The sequence below is a fragment of the Callospermophilus lateralis genome, chromosome 7 (assembly GCF_048772815.1).
Source record: "Callospermophilus lateralis isolate mCalLat2 chromosome 7, mCalLat2.hap1, whole genome shotgun sequence".
Taxonomy (NCBI): domain Eukaryota; kingdom Metazoa; phylum Chordata; class Mammalia; order Rodentia; family Sciuridae; genus Callospermophilus; species Callospermophilus lateralis.
Window position 1 is genome coordinate 107,247,977 of NC_135311.1, and position 20,552 is coordinate 107,268,528.

General features: G+C 33.0%; 1 protein-coding gene across 3 annotated transcripts in view; it reads left to right on the forward strand.

Moving 5' to 3' along the window:
* Spata6 (spermatogenesis associated 6) overlaps positions 1-20,552 on the forward strand; it is a 119,624-nt gene that overhangs the window by 54,296 nt on the left and 44,776 nt on the right. For all 3 annotated transcript variants that reach the window (XM_076860446.2, XM_076860447.2, XM_076860448.2), the window contains 2 exons: positions 3,108-3,195; positions 9,489-9,529. In XM_076860446.2, the coding sequence (XP_076716561.1) occupies positions 3,108-3,195; positions 9,489-9,529 (129 nt within the window). The remainder of the gene's footprint in view (positions 1-3,107; positions 3,196-9,488; positions 9,530-20,552) is intronic.

Below are 20,552 nucleotides of genomic sequence, written 5' to 3' on the forward strand. Positions count from 1 at the left end.
CTTTTTAAAAATTTTGTAATGGAATGTTGGTGTCCTTTGAAATTATGTCCTTTGAGAAAGCTTTGTATAATGAATCTTTGATGCAAATCAGTGTTTGATAGGGATAGGAAGGCCTATGTTGACTTAAGGGCAGGGTATACTGATCTTTCTATATAGTATATATACTGATCTTTCTATATATGTTGACTTAAGGGCAGGGTATACTGATCTTTCTATATAAAATCTAACTGATTTTCATATGGTTGAAATTTAGAACCTTGTTCCCTTGTAGTAGTCAAATGATTCTGGCTAAGTTTAAGGGTATATAATTGGAATATTCAATAAAAGACTATCAGAATCTTCATAGATTTCTGAATTTTTATAAAGTGTTTTAATCCTAAAAGCAATTCTTTACCAAAAGCTTTCAAATTAATAAAGAATACTAAGTAATACATTACTATATATAGTTTCAAACCTCAAGATTTTTCTGTAATGGCAAGACCACATTTTGGATAGGTCTAAAATATTTTCAAGTCTCTAAAATCTAAAATTAGTTGATCCAACATATAAATATACTTCTCAGGTGACATAATATTATTCTTTTTGAACATGCACCATCTGAAAGTTCAGATTTTTCTTTGGTATACATTTTAGTGACAATTTAAATGTTCCTTAAGCAACATTTTATTCCACCTTTATATTTCAACTATCAATTCTTTATTCTTTTAAATCAAAGTAATGGATTTTTAACTGTAAAAAATAAAATTTATATTGTAATAGATACATTTAAAAGATTATATTTTAATAAGGTTTTTATGATTACATTTGTCTGAATTTTATAGATTTTTGATTATATGTTCTGGTCACATTTTTTGCTTTCATTTGAAAAACATTCAAATTTTTTTTTCTTTTTTTTATTACAATACAGTGGTAGTGTTTTGTTGTATGATTGATTGATGTCAATTTTAAAATGACTTTCATTTTATGTCTACCCACAATTACAAATTAATTTGAATGAATGTATTATATTCTATTATGAGTAAATAATAGCATCTTAAGAAAAGTATCTGTACAAAGTAAACAAGTTTATTGGCTTACACATAAAAAACATTGGAGCAATGACTGCTCTTAAATGTTTGTTTCATTATTACTTTTTATGGCAGTGTTAAAAATGAGATAATTCTAATGTTGCTTGGCATAAACTTTGCAATTTTTATTTAAGTGGTTTTTCCCTCAAATTTTCTTTGAATAGAAGTACATTCTTCTAAGTCTACACTTAGACATTATTGAATAGAAAACTGGATTTTTTCCAAGTGTATGTAGTAAAAAGAGTTATTTTTCCTCTATGACCATTTATTGTTTAAAAAACACTAGCAAATTGGTAACCGAACTTTAACTTGATACATGCATATTTAAAATGTTAACACTTTTAGGAAAGACAAGTAGTTCATGGTATGAAAAATAATCTATCTTTAAAGAAGCTGATTTAAGGAATAAATTAATATGCTTCCAAACTGTCACAACCATCCTAGAAGAGTTATACAATGCCTTTTTATTTTTCATATATGCATGTAATTTTTCTATTGTGTTAAAATATACCTATTATAAAATAGATAATTTAACTATTTTAAAATGTACAAATCAGTGGTAGTAAGGATATTTACAATGTTTTGCAAACATCTGGTTTCAGAACATTTTTATCACAATAAATAGAAAACTTGTACTCATGAAGTATTCATTCCCCATTCATCCCTAACCTTGACCTTGGACACCACCAATCTACTTTCTCTCTATGAATTTGCCTGTTCAATCATTTCATGTGAATGTACTCATACAATATTAGCTTTTTATATCTGGCATTTTTATCTTAGCACTGTGCTTTTGGTGTTCATCTGTGTTACATGTATTCCTACTTGGTTCTTTTCTTATGAGTGAATAATATTCTATTGAAGAATACATGTCATGTTTTGTTTTATCCATTCATCTATTGATGGGCATTTGCTTTGGTTTTAGCTTTTGGTTATTATATATAGTGCTTCCATGAATCATTTGTGCACAAATTTTATAAGGTTTTCAATCTTTGGGGGTAAATATCTAATAGTAGATTTGCTGTATCATAAGGTAATTTAATTCTTAACTTGGCAAAGTGTAGTGGCTGTATCATAACACCAACAATGTTATGTTTCTCCACATTCTCTGTTTTTTTTTTTTTTTTGTGTGTGTGTGTGTGTGTGTATAGTTTTTTTTTTTTTTTCCTGTTGTTGTTTGGGTTTTTTGTTTATTTGTGTTTCTGGTGCTGGGGATCTAACCCAGGGCTCTTTGCATGATAGGCAAACACTCTACCCTAAACTACACATCCAGCCCTGTTTTGTTTTCTTATAGCCTTCTTAGTGTGTATGGTGTCTCACTGTGATTTTGGTTTGCATTTCCATTATGACTAATGATGTTGAGCATCTTTTCCTGTGTTTGTCTGTGTTCTTTGGAGATTTGTCTCCTCAAGCCTTTTGTCCATTTTCTACTATAGTTTGTTGTTGAGTTGTAGGATTTATAGATGCTTTCTCTGACTCCATGGGTTGGTTTTCTACTCCTTTTTTGGTGCACAAAAGTTTTAATTTTTTTATTAAAATTATTTTAATAATTTTAATTATTTTTTACACATTTACATCATTCTATTTTATAATTACAGATAATAACAGTCAAACACATTAAAAATGTGTTTGACTGTTATCTGTAAATTATAAAGATCTTAGATGCTGGGCTTTGAACACAGCCAAGTAGAAACAGTTTGAATTCAAAACATATATGCTAAGGAGATAATCAGCCAATGGATAAATTTGTTTTATAAATAAGTTTGATTGCTCTTTTTTAAACATTGTAATGCAAAACAAACAAGGCAGTGACGTAGTGGATATTTCAAGTGCAGATCTGTTCATATAAAGAAAGTCAACATAAATATTTATGTGTATATATAAAATATATATGTATATATATAAAATTGGGGGGAATTTAATTTCAATTTGTTTAAAAATGTATAGCAGAATACTTGACTAAACTTGAAGGGTGTGAAGACTGGGAATGTTTTAGCTCTTTTTTTTTTTTTTTAATCTTGAAAATCTTGCTTACATTAGGTTGATCCTCCAAGTCCCAGGACTGATACTTTATTTGGATCCTCTGGTAGAGACTGTGAAAGAGATGGATGGTCCAGGATGCACAATGGTAAGCTAGGAGTTATCTTTCTTTATTAATTTAGTTATCTGAGGTACAACTGGGACTTTAACTTGGCATCGGTTATGGAAAGCAAATACTTTGCTGTTTTATTGTATGATGTGGTAAAGTATAGCTTTTTATGACATGTTGAGCATCCATATTGGTATTCCCTAAAAATAAGAAAATTTCTGTGTTGCTACAAACCATGTCCTTCTTTGAGATTAAAAATATTTTTAGTATTTTAAAGATTATGATATCTTCTAGTAAAATGTAATTTGGTTAATTTTGTTCTGTTCAACATTTTCTTTTTATTCTTTTCAACATTTTATTTCATTATGGGACACTTTTCTCTTCCTAACTTGAGTTAAATAGAATTAATCAAGTTGTAGACACCATAGTAGAAAGATCAGGGTTATGGGTTTTGACCCTATATTTAGATAGATATTTGAATGCTTGTTCTACCACTTATGATAAACCTGACATTCTTAAAAAATAACTTTAACTCTTTTGATAATCAACATATTATATAAAGAAGGAGTATAATATGGGAAATGTTACCATACTATATGCCTTAGCATGTAAGTATAGGGATCAGCTTTCAATATAATTATAAGAATTATTATATATTTTTCTAAAAACATAAAATCTGTGTAGTTTTGATTTACATTTTCCTGATTGCTAAGGATGTCAAACATTTTTTTTCATATTTTTTGGTAATTTGTATTGAAATATCTATTCAGGTCTTTTACCTATTTCTTGATTATTTGGTTGGTTTTTCTTTTTCTTTTTCTTTTTTTTTTTGTTTTGTGTGTGTTATGTTTTTTGAATTCTTACTATTTTCAGAATATAGAAAGAACTCATTTCATCTTCATGGAAAATTAGCTGGCAAAGATTTTGTGGTCTCTCTCTTCACATTCTTGTAGCCTCTGTAGCCCCTCTCTTCACATTCTTGTTTTCTTTGCTGTGGAGAAGCTTTTTAATTTGATGCCGTCCCACTTATTGAACCTTGATTTTACTTCTTGAGTGTTAGGGGGCTTGTTAAGGAAGTTAATGCCTTCACCACTATGTTGGTGGTACCCTTATATTTCCTGTAATGTTCTTTAAGTTATAAGTTTTTTTTCTTAATCTTTTGCCCCAGGCATTATAGTTAGACAGTTTTCTCCTTAAGTTCAATATAAAGATGATTTTTATGAAGATAGACATATAAATAACACTGTTTAATGAAGGATGTTTGACTGTTAATATCTGGAGACAGTGGCTAGTGCATTCATTCAAGTATTCACTAGCAGCCTTTAAGGTTAATTTACTACTTACAGGAAAAAGTGGCTCATGTCTATAAACCCAGTATCTCAGGAGGCTGAGGCAGGAGAATTACAAGTTTAGAGGCCAGCCTGGGCAACTTAGTGAGACCCTAAGCAACTTAGTGAGACCCTGTCTCAAAATTAAAAAGCAAAAAAGGACTAGGGAGTAGGTAAGTGGTAAGTGCCCTGGGTTTAATCCCCAATACCAAAAATAAATAGATAAATAAATTTACTACTCACTGAAAAAGTAATAGAAGAAAAATGAAATACAGTGAAAGAAAAATAGAATCATAACATGTAGAGAGCTAACTTGTTTCTAAATTAAAGTGTAGATTTTTTTTTTTCAAATGAGGAAATGAGACATTCTTTTCTGAGAACATGCAGTTTATGCTTATTTTTTGATTGTTTTTTAGCATTAATAGGACATAGATGAGTGGTAATCAATAAATCTTTTATATCCAGAATAGCATATTATGTGAAATAAGAAACAGATGTTACACTGCTTCCCTTCTTGGAAGAAACTTATGGACTTTATGAACAACCAGTGGAAAGTAACTCTCCCATCATATGTGTGTTTGCATATGTTTTGGATAGGGACATGAAGATGGACTCATTTGAATTCCCTGATAATTTGTATGTTGAAGCCCTAACACCTGAGGTAATGGTATTCAGAAACAGCCTAGATGAGCTGATGAGAGTGGGGTCCTCATGGTGGGATTATTGTTCTTTTAAGAAAAGACCAGGGAGCTTGTTTTTTCTCTCTGAATGCCATGAAGGGGACTCAGGAAGAAGGCAGCCATCTGCAAGCCAAGAAGAGTAATCTCAATAAAACCTGCCCATGCTGGCACATAGATCTCCGACTTCTAGCCTCCTGAACTGTGAGAGATAAATTTCTATTGTTTGAGTCACTTAATCTATGGTATTTTTTTAGAGCAGAATGGCTTAACAGACTGATATAGACATTATCTTGTGTGATGCAATTATCAAAAGTAAGAGAATAACAATGATATAATAATATTAACTTATCCATCCACCTAAAACCAGATTTTATCAGTTATCTTAAGTATTTTCATAGCAAAAGAAATCCCTTGGCAGCATTCTGCTGTCATCTCTCTTTAATTTTCTTTACTATGGATCAGTTCTTTAGTCTTCCTTTGTGTTTAACGACAGTGATAATTTTGAAGAACATAGGCCAATTACTTTGTAGGATGTACCTCAATTTGGTTTGTTTGATTTTTTTCCTTCGTGATTAGATTTAGATTATTTTCCCCAGAATACAACAGAAGTGATGTCATTCGCATTGCATTGAATCAGGGAGGTATGTGATGTTGCTTTGTTACTGGCAATGTTTATTTTGCTCATTTGATTCCAATGGTTCTGCTCTGTTTCTCCAGCATAAAGGTGTTATTTTTTCCTTTATAATTGTGGAGAATATACTTTGAGATTTTGAAACTTCTACACTGACCTTTTTCACATAAGTTGATGATTGTTTCTTGAAAACAGTTTATAATTTTTTAAAAATTCCCATTGCTCTTTGCATATTTGTTTGCTTTGTACTGTGAAGAGTTTCCCCTTCCTCTTTTGGGGGGGATGGGGAGTACTGGGGATTGAACTCAGGGGTACTCGAACACTGAGCCACATCTCCAGCCCTATTTTATATTTTATATAGAGACAGCATCTCACTAAGTTGCTTCTTTAGTGCCTTGCTTTTGCTGAGGCTGGCTTTGAACTCATGATCCTCCTGCCTCAGCCTCCTGAGCTTCTGGGATTACAGGCACACACCACTGAGCCTGGAGAGTTTTCCTTTTTTGTTTCTCTTATTTTAGTTCTTCTATATTTTGACTCTCCCCCACCCTTTTTTTTTTTTTTTTTTTTGCTTTTTTTGGTCCTGGATATGGTAGCTGAGCTATTTCTGTCTTGGGTTTTTCTCAACTATTTACATGTTTCTCAACCTATTTACATATCAACTATGTACTTGGTGGGGATTTCTTAAGGTCAGATCTCGTAAACATAGTGAATTTTCACTTATGAGTTTACTTTAAAAGAAAATCTTTTTACCAGGTGCTATAGTGCATGTCTATAATCCCGTAGTTTGGGAGGCCGAGACAGGAGGATTGCAAGTTCAAAGCCAGCCTCAGTAACTTAATGAAGCCCTAAACTACTTAACAAGACCCTGTCTCAAAATAAAAACAAAAAAAGGGCTAGGGCTGACATCTGGCTCAGTGTTTGAGTGCTCCTGGGTTCAATCCCTGGTATTAAAAAAAAAAAAAAAAAAAAAAAAAAATTCTGAACATTTTCTTGCCAAATTGTCTTGTTCAGTAATTCTCAAGTTTTCATAGGATATTATTTTCCTGGACATAGATCTGTTGAGTCCTCATAAAAATCATGTGAAGATATATTTAATTAAAAATATAACCAGAAAAATGACAAGGGCTTAGAGAGGTTAAGTGACTTGTTGGAATGTTACAAAATGAGCATGTCTAGATTAGGTCTTCTAGCCTAAGCTCCTTCTTTTTACAACAATCTTCTCCTATTTTCCCTACTTTTTAAGTACATTGTTTCTATTTGGATTGTTATGATGCATATTCTAATTGTAATTTTTATAGTCCTTTTGAAGAAACAGTGTCTCTTGCAATGCAAGAATGTTTGGTTTGGTTTGGAAGTTTTATCCTTTCATTTTTGTATTTGAAGACCAAGGGCCATCATCCTGCCCACTTTTTTTTTTTTTTTTTTTTGCTTAGGATTTTGAGACAATGACTCCTTGAGGAGTTCTCTTAGTCTCTTCAAGATTCTTTAATGAGTTTTATTTCTAAATACGATTGTAATCCTTTGCAAACTGGAACTAATCCCTTTGTTTGATGGTTACTATTGTAAAATAAAATAAATTAGAAATAGCATTCCAAATGCTAATCGGTTACATCTTGATTAGAAAGCAATAAATGGTAATATGTTAATGTTTTAGAATGAAAGAGCATGTAGTTATAATGTAGATACTTATTAAAAAATATCTCATTTGTCACAGCGTTCATTTAAAAGTGTTCCTGTTTGGGTTTCTTATAAAGCACAAACAGCTAAACAGTATCATTTATTAAGGAATCCTTCTTTGGTTTAATTTCTTTATTTTTTTATTCAACATTTTTAATAGCTTCATTTAGGTATAATTTGAATACCATAAAATTCACCTGTTTTAAGTGTGCAATTAAATGACTTTTAATAAATTTTCACAGTTGGAAACCACTACAACAATCCATTTTTAGAATATTTCTATCATCCCAAGAACTTCCTTATACTCATTTGCATTCCCTCCTTATGCTCCTGGATTATTTCTACCTTTGGCTGTTACTAATAAAGCTACTTTGAACATTTTCTTCGAAGTCTTTGTGTAGATATATGTTCATTCTTTTGAATAAAACCAAGAATGAAATTACTGATTCATATGGTAAGTTTATGTTTAACTTTTTAAGAAATTGCCAACTGTTTTTCAGAATGGCCACATATTTTACATTTCCACTAGCAATGTATGAAATTTCACTTTACGGTATCCTTGAAAAAATTTGTGTTGTCATTTTTTAAACGATTCTAATGAGTGAGTAGTCCTATCTCATGATTTTAATTTGTGTTTTCCTAATGACTAATAGAACTGAGTTTTTAAAAAATTTATAAGCCATTTCTGCATATTCTTTGGTGAGTATTACTCTTCCAGTTAGTGGTTAACAGGAAACCTACTTTGTGCTTCACTTCAGATAGTAATGATAGCCACAGGAATGAGAATGATAAAAATACAGTCAGCTCTCTGTATCCATGGATTCTGCATCCCTGGGTTCAATAAACCATAGATCCAAAATATTTGGCAGAAAAAAAATTGTGTCTGTAACAGAATCTGTTCTGATTTTCTTTGTCATTATTCTCTAATAATTATTCTCTAATACTGTAAGAACTATTTGTATAGTATTTGCATAGTTTTAGATAGTGTAAGTCATTTTGAGAAGATGTATTTAGGAGGATAGGCATAGGTTATATGTAAATACTCTGCCTTTTTTATAAGACATTTGACCATTCACAAATTTTTTTATCAACAGGGGGTCCTGGAATCAATCCCCATGGAATACTCAGAGATGACTAGATTAGAGTGTGGAATAAGCAGTTTTGGGTAATGAAGCACAAGTGAGCAAGAGACAGGAAACACTTTGTTATATGTCTTTCCTTTTTAGAAGTTTGTATCCCCTGAGAGAAATTAAACCCTGGCGTTATTTTATAAAGCTGGATATCCTAGCATTGCTTGTGTTCATAGAAATTGACTTATGATAAACTTATTGCCCTTTGATTGATGGAGATTCACATAGAGCAGAGACCAACCTTAAAATATTTCATGGGCACTGGATAAATAATGGTGGATGCGTGCTGCAAAAGGATTATGGGGACAGATCTCTTAAAAGTTTGAAGTAGGCACACATTTTCATCTGTTGAAGGGCACCTAGGTTGATTCCATAGCTTAGCTATTGTGAATTGAGCTGCTATAAACAATGATGTGACTGTTTAACTGCAGTATGCTGATTTTAAGTCTTGGGTATATACCAAGGAGTGGGATTCGCCTACTGATTTCTGGCATGGATTCCAAGAGTAGGAACTCATGTAGTTCAAAAATATCTGTCAAATCTATAAATACAAATGGTATTTAATCAGAAACTGGTTTATCAAATAAATATTATTCATTTTGTTTAGATAAATTGGCTTATCAGATTAAAAATTATTCCTGTTTGTATTCACATATTTAAGAAATAGCATTTGTGAAATCACTTGGTACAAATTCTTTTTGTTTCTTCATCATCTTTGTTTATATAACTTTGTTGAAAGAATTTTTGTTGAAGTGTTTTAAAGTGTTTCTAAATCTTCTCTGTATTATAATTATACAAACAATGATAATAGCAAAAATCAAAGATGAAACCAAATTTTCTTTTTGTTGGTGTCAAATTTTAATTCTTTCGTACATCCTTTTTTCAGAGCATTCCCATCTTGGCTGCTGCAGATCCAAGGATTATAAGGTGTGTAGAATAAATTACAGAATAGCAATTGTCCTGTCTTTCAGACAACAGCATATTTTTGATCTATACAGCCAGACATGGATTATCATATCAATTTAGTAAAAATGCAAACTCAATCATTGCCATATAATGGAAAGTCATTATTTTGGCAGCTCTGTCAAGTGGTGCAATAGGCCATTCACTGAATGTCTTCCTACCAATATTTTGTGCTTTTTGATTATTCATTTGAATTAACTATTATGCATGACAGAGAAAGAGAAATTGGTTGTTACTTTTAGTAATACTTCATACAGAAGAAATTTCAACCTCAGTCAGTAACAAATACCCCTATATTTTTTGTAACATCTGTATTCAGTTTACTCTATTTGATTTAAATTTACTTTTTATTTACCACACTATTACAAATGAAAAATCAGTGTCTAATGCTTTATCAGCAATGGATTATAGCTTTAAAAATGCAGTAGAACAGAAAAACATTGCAAAATTCTGGCTAGATATTAGTGTTTGCCAAATATCCAAAGGCATGCTCTCTATTTCTTAAAAGGAGACAAGCAATGATAGAGAGGTGTAAAAGATATATCAATAGCTGAGGATTTCTGATTGAAAGAAAATTAAAAAGATAATGCAGTTTTTCCTGTGAGTCAGTGTTATTTAAGGTATATCCATGTACCACTTAGAATAATCCTATGTTCCATCTAAAACCATTTGGGGTACCATTTTAAATCATCTGCCATAACACTTAAGTCCATGTCCTACATTTTGAGAAGTACCTTGTTACAGTTCCTTTTCTATCCCTAAGTAAAAGTTTTTTAATAATAAGTGTTATTATACTCGGAGAAAACAAAACAAAAAATTACAGATTTTATTTTAATAGCTGTATTTATTTTACCTGAAAACTATTTTGTGCTTACTGATACTGAATAGCATATTACTTTGCCATGCTTTGGCTGTGACAAAATAAATATTGAACAGTTCATGAGCCAAGGCCCTGCCTGACAAGGGGCCAAAATCTACCAGTGTCAGAATCATCCAGGTGGAACTTCATAATAATTTATTCAAGGCCTACTAAATTGAGATTGCTGAGCTTGGAGACTGGAATTTCCCATTTTTAACAAGCTTCTGTGTGATTCTTATGGAGTACTCTTTCCACCTATATCTAAACATTTTCACTTGAGAGCCATTGATTGGTATAGACTATACATATAGCAAATATAGAAAGGGCTGTCCATGCATAGTGTTTGCCTAGGGTTGTTCCTTGTTTAAGGTTGTCCTTAGGGGAGTGTGGGCCTGGCATAATTAACCTAGTCCAGACCCATCTTTGTTATGTAGGATTATTCACTCATAGATAAATACACATATACACAAATGCATTGATATGTGTAATATGAATGTGTATACTCATGCCCATGGGCACACTGCACACTGATATGTATGGTGTTCAGTGTCCTGCATTGATCCATGGGGAGGCTTCCTTAGTTGTTTTAAGAGAAGATCTTTGTTTATTTCATTCAAATAATCTTCTCTAATTTATAATTTAACATTTATTTATTTCCTTATTAGCATCTTTTTTAAAAGTAAGTGCCAGGATAGCTTGGACCTTATTGATCTTTTTATTGATAATTGCTAGTATCTAACATATTGACCTATAGTATATATTCCTAATATATGTGAATCATGTGAGTGGATTAGGAGAAAGCAAGTAAGCCAAATATAGAAAGAAAGAAATAAGGTTATAGGAACACTTCCAAGTGTAGTACTTCAAGAACTACCCTTCAATCCATCTTTATTTACCTTCTACTTTCTCCTATGGATTCTTTACTTTTAGGGCTTCACTTGAAGAGAGCAGTAAATTTGTGAAAGATAGGTTTTTATATTAAAGTAAATTTTCATATAAGTAAATCTACAGCATTGAACATGGAAAAAGTAAAATAAAGACAGGAGTGTCTTCAGAAGGAAAGGAATATGAAGAAATCTTGAAATTTTGAATTAGTACAATGTCCTGGGGGAAAAGAGAAATTATTAGTTTAGTTGGAATACAGGGTATATGTTAAGGATAATGCCACCTGAGCATCCTTCTTTCTATGTTTCCTACTTCTCCATATTTGTTGTATTTGCTGCTGCTGTTTTTAAGATTTCTAGTTTCCGAGTATTTATCTATTCTTTAAGCTTAAACTTAATTCTCTTTACTCTGGAGGCGTACTAATCAGCTTCTCTCATAAATACTTAGTTTTTAGTCTCATTTCTATCCTACCATTTACTGCAACTTGAATCATTGGCTTCTCCTGTGTGTGTTCCATATTTTCTTGGGTATTGTGGGTATCTACTTCATACATTAGTTTTCAGTGAGGACTGTGTCATTCTCTTAGGGGCATATTAGACTTTTATGAAGGTGTAATTACAAATACTTAGGGACATGCTTTTGAAATTGTTACGTACACTGCGTGGGTAGCAAAAACAATTGAAATTTATTTTATCATAGTTCTGGAGGACTGGAATCCCAAGATCTGGGTGCTATAGCTAATCTGGTTCCTGATGAGGGCCTCTTCTTAGCATCCAAACAACCTTCTTTTCTCTGTGTCCTCAGATGACAGAGACATTGAGCTCTCTGTTGTATTCTTATGAAGACACTAATCTTATAAGATTAGGTTCCACCCTTCTGATCTCATTTAAACTTAATAAGGTTAATACCTTCTTTGGTTTTCTGATTTTATTAACTATTGGCTCTATTTCTTTTGGGCATAAACATTATAATTTTGTATTTATATAATGGATTCCAAATTGCTTTTATATATTGATTATATCCCTGGGTTAGGTACAACTTTATAAATTGAATTGAAAAATTTAAACCCCATCTAAATGGTAGAAAACAGAGTTTGGAAAGCTCTCTTAAAAAACAAAACAAAAACATGCTACTTAATCCATGTTTTCTGATCTCTATTATCCCCTCTTTCTCCTTCCTTTCAGTGCTAAACATTCAAATAAACAAGTTATTCACTTCTATTCATTAGTCCTGAAATATTTGAAGGAAATGAGAATTTTTCAGGAATGAAGAAGGGGTCTTATTTTATTTTATTTTGGTACTGGGGATTGAAGCCAGGATAGCTTAGCCATACAACTACATCTCTAACCCTTTTTTATATTTTGTTTAGAGATAGGGTCTTGCTGAGTTGCTTAGGGCTTCACTAAGTTGCTGAAGCTGGCTTTGAACTGGCAGTGCTCCTGCCTCAGCCTCCTGAGCTGCTGAGATTACAGGCATGTGCCACTGCATCCAGCTCCCTTTTATCTCTCTCTCTTTTAAAGTATATATATTTTTAGTTGTCAACAGATCTTTTATTTATTTATATGTGGTGCTAAGGATTGAACCCAGGGCCTCACATATGCCAGGCAAGTGCTGTACCACTGAGCTACAACCCCAGCCCTCCCTTATATCTCTTTAAAAGAGAAAGGAAATCATTTTAGTGGAATTAAGAAGCATACTGACTTTCAGTAAAAATTTAAAAGATTTTAAATTTGGTTGATTTCTGGTCCCCTTTAACCTCTTAGTTTTCTCACATACCTGGCATTATATATTCCACTGGGGACTGGCATTTGAGGCCATCTGAAGCAGTCAGTGACTAGAAGTTATCCCCCTTAATCTGACCTTTGTTTTAGGATTTAGTCCTTTTGTTTAACTCAAAAATCTTTATTACATTTTTGCTCAAAGTCTTTTTCAATTATACCTTTTGGGGTTCAGAAGCAGTTGGCTTTCACTTTTTCTGACCCTGAGTTCCTCAATTTTAACTATAATCTTTCTATAGCCTTTCATTTCTCTACTCATACTTTCTTTCCTGAGCTTCTCATTTCTCTGTTGCCAGCTTTATTAAGGTATAATTGACAAGTAAGAGTTTTTATCTGTCTTGTGGTACAATTTGATGTTTTGATATATATATATATATATATAAAATGATTAAATTCAACTAATCTATTACTTTTTTGTGTGTGATGAGAACATTGAAGATCTAATTAATAGTTACCATGTTTTACAATAGATCACCAAATTTTATTCATTCTAACTGAAATTTTGTATCCTTTGTCCAGCCTCTTCCTATTACCTGCTGCTGCCTATCCTTTCTCTTAGCAACCACCATTCTACTCTCTGTTTCTATGAGCTTGACTTTTTTAGATTCCACAACAAAAGTGAAATCATGGAGCAGTTATCTTTTTGTCCTTGGTTTATCTGACTTAGCATAATGACTTTCAAGTTTATGCATGTTGTTGCAAATGACAGGATTTCCTTGATTTTTAAGGCCAAATGTAGTTCATTATATATTCCATTCATCGACAGATGGATACTTAGGTAGATTCCATGTGAGTTCATTACTTTCTTGAGACCTCTAAGTACAAATAAAACCCAACACACAGTATTACTTTTTTTTTTTCTCATGCGCTATTTCCCTAGAGATGCAAACTTGAAAATTATATGGTTTGTTTTCCAAGCTTTTGCAGACCACAGTTTAATTAAATGTTTTTCCATTGTTTTCATGTATCTTAAATTTTCCATTACAAAACATGTATTCTCTTGCTGCCTGCTCTTGACAAATATACCAGTGCATATTTAGATCTCTGTTTAGGCCAGTACCTTAAGATAACATTTTCTGAATTGCTCAGGAGAAAGTTATTTGTAGTCCAAATGAACTTCCAAACTTCAGATGCTAAATATTTAAACAGGAATTTATTTTTACTCCCATAACAATTAAATTTATGATGTGTTTGAGTTGCAGGCTGTTTTCTCTATGCACTGATACATTATATGGCTTTGCTTAACTCTATGGCCATGCTGTATTTTTCATATGATATAAGATGAGAGAAGGCATATCTGTTTCTTAAAAGCCTGGGCCTAGAATTGACATTCTTTTTTTTAATATTTATTTTTTATTTGTAGTTGGACACAAGACCTTTATTTTATTTATTCATTTTTATGTGGTGCTGAGGATCAAACCCAGGGCCTCACACACGCTAGGTGAGCGCTCTACCGCTGAGCCACAATCCCCCAGCTCCTAGAATTGACATTCTTGCCTACATTTTGTGGCCAAGTTTTAATCACATTCCCTTACCTGATCCAGAGATTGCTTCTTAGCAGCCATTCTACTCAGGGGGAGGGAAAAATGAATTATGGTAGACAACTAGGAATTTGTATCATACCTAGATGCCCTGTCCTTCCCCAGTCCTCAGGAAAAAAAAAGATTTTATGATTAAAATTGTTATTCTGGAAATAAAAATTTAGCAAAACTAGCAATCATCTCTGCCCTTATGGATACTTCATTGTAGTGTGTGCGTGCGTGTGTGTGTGTGTGTGTGTGTGTGTGGCAGGGAGATATTAATAAAATCCATATATACTTGGAATTATAAATATCATAGAGTATATAATAGTACTTTGACATTTTTGTGTTAGCTTTTCATTACTATAACAAAAGCCTCGAGATAATCAACTTATAAAGAGAAAGGTTTATTTTGACTCCCAAGTTTCGAGATTTGAGTCTATGATTGGCCCTATTGTTTAGGGCCTATGGCAAGGAGTGTGTTCATCGCAGTGGAAACATGTTGTAGAGCAAACCTTCTTACATCATGTGCCAAAGAGCAAAAGGGAAGAAGAAAAGGAGGCCAGGTTCCAACAATTTCTTTTGAGGGCACATTTCTAGTGACATACATATCTCCCACCAGGTCCTTACTCTTCAAGTACTACCAGCTCCCAATAGCACCCCATTGCAAACAAATCTTTAGTACCTGAGCCCTTGGGAGACATTTAAGATCCAGACTATAACAGTTGATGCTAAGAGGATTAGTCAAGATGTTTTCTTTATTTCTTAGGAACAGTTTGTCAGTTTGTATCTTACTTTTATGTATTGAACTGTTGGTATATTGGATGTGAGCCCATCTTCTGTGGGCATTTCTTGACATAAATCCTATGAGGCTTGGTCTGAGAATTTTGCATTCATTTCTTCCAAAGATCCCTCATGTATCACAGCCCTGAGACCTGCCCCACCCCCCACTGTTTAATAGCTATTAGATTTTTGCTTCCTTTTCCTTTTGTGTAAAGAGCACCTATCTCATAGTGTTGTTGGGAGGATTAAAATAGTGTACATGGAAACAGCAGCTTCAGAAGGGAGGGCCTACCCCCACCAAGAACTAATATATTGAGAATCATTGTCTTATCATTTTTATTGCATTACTTTAGAATTTATTCTAAATTTTACTTTAGTGTTAAGAAACTGTCTACCTTCAGCCAAAACAGTTAGTGAGCATGTGTATTTTTTAAGTCAGATAAGAAAGTATTGATCATTCAGTTGATATAAGATTCACTAAGGAATGTCCTCAGAAAAATCAGAAATGGATCTTAATTTCCCATATCTAATTCTCTCCCTTTCAGAATCATACTGAAAGTACCTTCTTTCAATACTTTAAGTTACACATGTACTATTCTTCTTTCCTATGAACTCTATTCTTAACTACTTTTTGGATAGTTCATTTGAATTTTTAATTTTTTAATTTTTCTGCCCTTGACAAAGGAGAAATATTAGATCATGTTATACCAGGCATTAAGTAGGTTTTAACAACAATTTGTTAGCTAAGTGAATTTCCTGGTTCCCATTTTACTTAGTAGTCAAGTGTTGCTTCCATTAATTTTACCTTGATATGTTCCTAAATATAAAAAAAAATATGGCTATAATATTATTTCATTTATTAACTTACTGTGTAACTTTTCAGGAATCTTAAGTATGGTATAACCAAATGGTATAACAGATTTGAAGAGTATATCATTAATTACAATGAATTTAGTATATGAAATATTTTTTAAAAATCTGTAACTGTTTTAGACTGGTTTAAAATATTTAACTTGTATTCTTGATACATTTTAGCACTAAAATATTGAAACTATTGCATTTGTAAGATATAGAAAAGATATTTAAAGATGCTTGCATAAGTGCAAAAAAAAGGCCTCTTTATGTAAAATATAAATGCTATAAACAAAAGAAATAAATATTATTCTCTTGAGGCAAAAGCCCCCTTTTATGTTTTCACTAGTTGTATCTCATTTTTATGACACACCTGTAGCATTATAATTCTAGTTTATAGATAAGGAAACTAAAGTTTAGATAGGGTAAATGATGCTCAAGATCTCTTAACTGGCAGAGTTTTAAACCTAGTTTTTTGAACTCTTAAGCCAATGATTTTAAGAAGTTACCAAAGAGGAAAAAAAAATCCAATTTGGTAATTTGAAAAGAAATAATAACCTAACAGAAACTCAAAGCTAAAGCTTAAAGTCGAAATTTTGAAGTAGATTCTTTTCAAAGATCTACTGGCTCAGCTGGGCAAGGTTGCATACATCTGTAATTCTAGTAACTTGGGAAGCTGATACATGAGGACTGCAAGTTTGAGAACAGCCTCAGCAACTTAGCAAGCCTCTGCCTGGAAAAAAAAAAATTGTTTTTAAAGGGTTGAGGATATGACTCTGGTAAAGCACTCTTGGGTCTAATTCCTGATATCAACAACAAAAAAAGCACAATTTATGTAAAATATAAAGATCTACTCCCCTCATTTCACTGTTTAACTCTACATTTAAGCTTAATATTTTCCAAAGCAAGAACATATTCTAGGAAAATAATACATTGTATCTGTCTGTGTCCCATTACACAGTTATTTGTATATTTATTTAGCTCTAATTTCCTTTCTCATTATTTTAATCATTACTTGTTTTTCATCTCTCCTACTCTGGTTTGTAATTCATTTGAAATCTTCTGTTTATCTTTGATTGTAAATACCCTATCTTGTTTATAGTTTACACATAGAAGATGCTTAACAAGTGTTGAATATTATTAAATTTAAAGTTCTCTTACATCGTGCCCTCTGTTTTACACAGCTTTTGTGTCACTGTGACCAAAAGATCTGATAAGATCTGAGAGGAGTAAAAGTTTATTTTGGCTCATTATTTCAGAGGTTCAGTTCATGACTGGCTGACTACATACCTCTCAGCACAAAGTGAGGCAGAATGTCATATGGAAGGGCAGAGCAGAGGAAAGCAGCTAAGGATATGATAACCAGGAAGCAGGGAGAGAGAGCTTTGTTTATGATGGGCAAAATATAAACCCAAAGGCACTCCCTCAGTGGCCTCTTTGCTCAGCCACATACTCCTTCTCTACAGTTACCACCTAGTTAATACATGTCAGTGGATTAATGCACTATTAGGTTATAGCTCTTTTACCTCTGAACATTCTTGCATTGGCTTACACATTGGGGACACCTAACATCTAACCGATAGCACTATTCTACCTCCGTGATATTCTCTGTTACTTTCCTATGGAGATAGGGAAGTGATCCTAGTCTCGTTCATCTTACCTGGTTCATTTTTCCCTATGCAGAATGCCCTTTCTTCCTTTCCTCTATTTGTAAATTTGATTCTAATTTATCTCTTCCATGAGACCTCTATCCTTCATACCACTTTGAATTCTTTTTGTAGTTACACCATTGGGACATTTTGGACATTTGGACATATTATCAATTATCTTTTTTTTATTTACACCCTGTTTCATCTGGATTGCAAGTTCAAAGTTCTGTATCTCTCTAGCTCTGAGTATTAGCTAACATGTTCAAGAGATTTGTTAGAAATTAAAGAGACTGTTTAAAAAACATTGTTGAATAGTTTGGGAAGAAAACTTAATGACAGAAAATGAAGTGGTCTGCTAGCCAACATGACTAAATTGGCACTGGAATTAATGAAAAGAAAATAATCTCCTTCTGTAGGCCAAGTGGATCATATTTTATTATAATTGTGGAGACAGCATAATAGATAAAACCCTTTCCCCTTTTCTGTAAATCTCTTAATATTTTCAATTATTGTATTGACCATGAACCTCGTTGACAATGTTTTTTGATATTCACTGTGTTTTTTTCTTTGTCTCTTTGAACAATGAACAATGGATAAATTTTTCTTGTTTCTTTTTTATTTCAGTATAATCTGTGTATTTCTTATTGGTCATTTATTTGGGACTGTCATTTGAACTTTAAAAAGTTGGTTCTGGGATGAAAGCATGATTCTCTCAGCTGCCACTGGCTCACCATATGTTATAATTATGAAAAGTGATGAAAATTATGGTGGTGGTGAAGCAAAAAGCTGTGATGTACTGATGTTTTGATTATAAATAGCTTAAATTTGTTGTGTATTTTATACACCTAGACATTCTGCACGATTCTTTAAATAGTTTATGGAAGGTCTATAATGTAGCTATTTTTTACTTTACCTATAAGGGTAATGGGTCTGAGAAGGATTAGGGAGCATTCTAAAAGACCAAATATTTTATAAATAACACTGATAGACAATCTGGTGTTAAAGGTAGAGATTTTATTTTATTTACTCTTATAGTCCCAACATTTAGAACAGTGGCTGGAACTGTTTTGTTGAATGAATCCAGTTCCTCTCCCTCATTCTCTCTTGAATTCAACATTGGATTTTTCACTTTCATTACTGCATCATAGCCACTCTCTTAAAACTACTAACCTCCACAGGTCCATTTTCATGCTTTTCTTACTTAAACTATCAGCAGTTATCTGAGTTCATTTTCTGTTGCTGTAAAATATGCTACCTGGGTGACTTACGATGAATAGAGGTTTATTTTGGCCTATAGTTCTGGAGGCTAGTCGTTTACCACCAGGTGGCTACATTTGGGAAGAGCCTTGGACTGCCGCATCACTTGATGGAAATGTGGGACAAGCATAAGCGATGATATTGTTTTATAACTACCTGCTTTTACAGTAACTCAGTCCTAAAAGGTGAAAATTCTCTCCATTTTAAAGACGTTAACCTCTTTTAAGGATCTAATCACCTTTTCAAAGCCCTTACCTTGCACCACTGTTAATATTGGGAACCAAAATTCAACATGCATTTTGGAAGGGAAAACTGTATTGAAACCATGGCAGCATTATTTGGCCCAATTATTTATTCTCCTTACTTAAAATATTTTCTTTACTGGCTTCCAAAGCTTCCCATTCTCCCATTTCTTCCCCTTCATCCCTGACTACTCATCAGTCTAATCTTTTGTTCTTCCCAGCTTCTATTCCCAGGGCTCATTCTTCAAATGTTTTCTCCTTCTTATTTATATTCACTTATTTGGTGATAGTGCCATGTTTTTAAAATACCATTTAGATTCTAGTACTTCATTTATTTCTTCATCCTGGACTTTTCCCCTGAATTTCCCTCTAATATATTGGGTAATTAATTAATAGATTAATAGGTATATAAAGCTTAATATATCCCAAACTAGTCTCCTGATATTTTACTCTTCCTGTCCAAAGGGTATAACTGCTGGGGTGCAGTGGTGCATGTCTGTAATCCCAGCAGCTCTGGAGGCTGAGGCAGGAGGATGTTAAGTTCAAAGTCAGCCTCAGCAATGGCGAGGTGCTAAGCAACTCAGTGAGACCCTGTCTCTAAATAAAATACAAAATAGGGCTGTGGATGTGGCCCAGTAGTTGAGTTCAGTCCCTGGTAGTCCAATAAAAGAAAAAAAGGGGTGTTAACTAATTCACACATACTTAACACTTCTAGTTGTTTAAGCCAAAAAAACTTTATTATCATCCAGTCTATTAGCAAAACAGTTGGTTCTGTCTTCCAACTGCTTTCTGAGGGGCTGGGGATGTGGCTCAAGCGGTAGCGCGCTCGCCTGGCATGCGTGCGGCCTGGGTTCGATCCTCAGCACCACATACAAACAAAGATGTTGTGTCCGCTGAAAACTAAAAAAAAAATAAATATTAAAAAAATTCTCTCTCTCTCTCTCTCTCTCTCTCTCTCTCTCTCTCACTCTCACTCTTAAAACAAACAAATAAACTTACAAACAAACAAACAAAAAAAACCAAATGCATTCTGAATCTGATCACTTTTCATCTCTATTGTTGTAATTATGGTCCAAACCAGCATCCTTTTACAGATTTTGTTATAATTGTTTTCTTTCTGATTTTCCTGCCCCCCCCCCCCGCCCCCCGCCTGCCAGGCGCC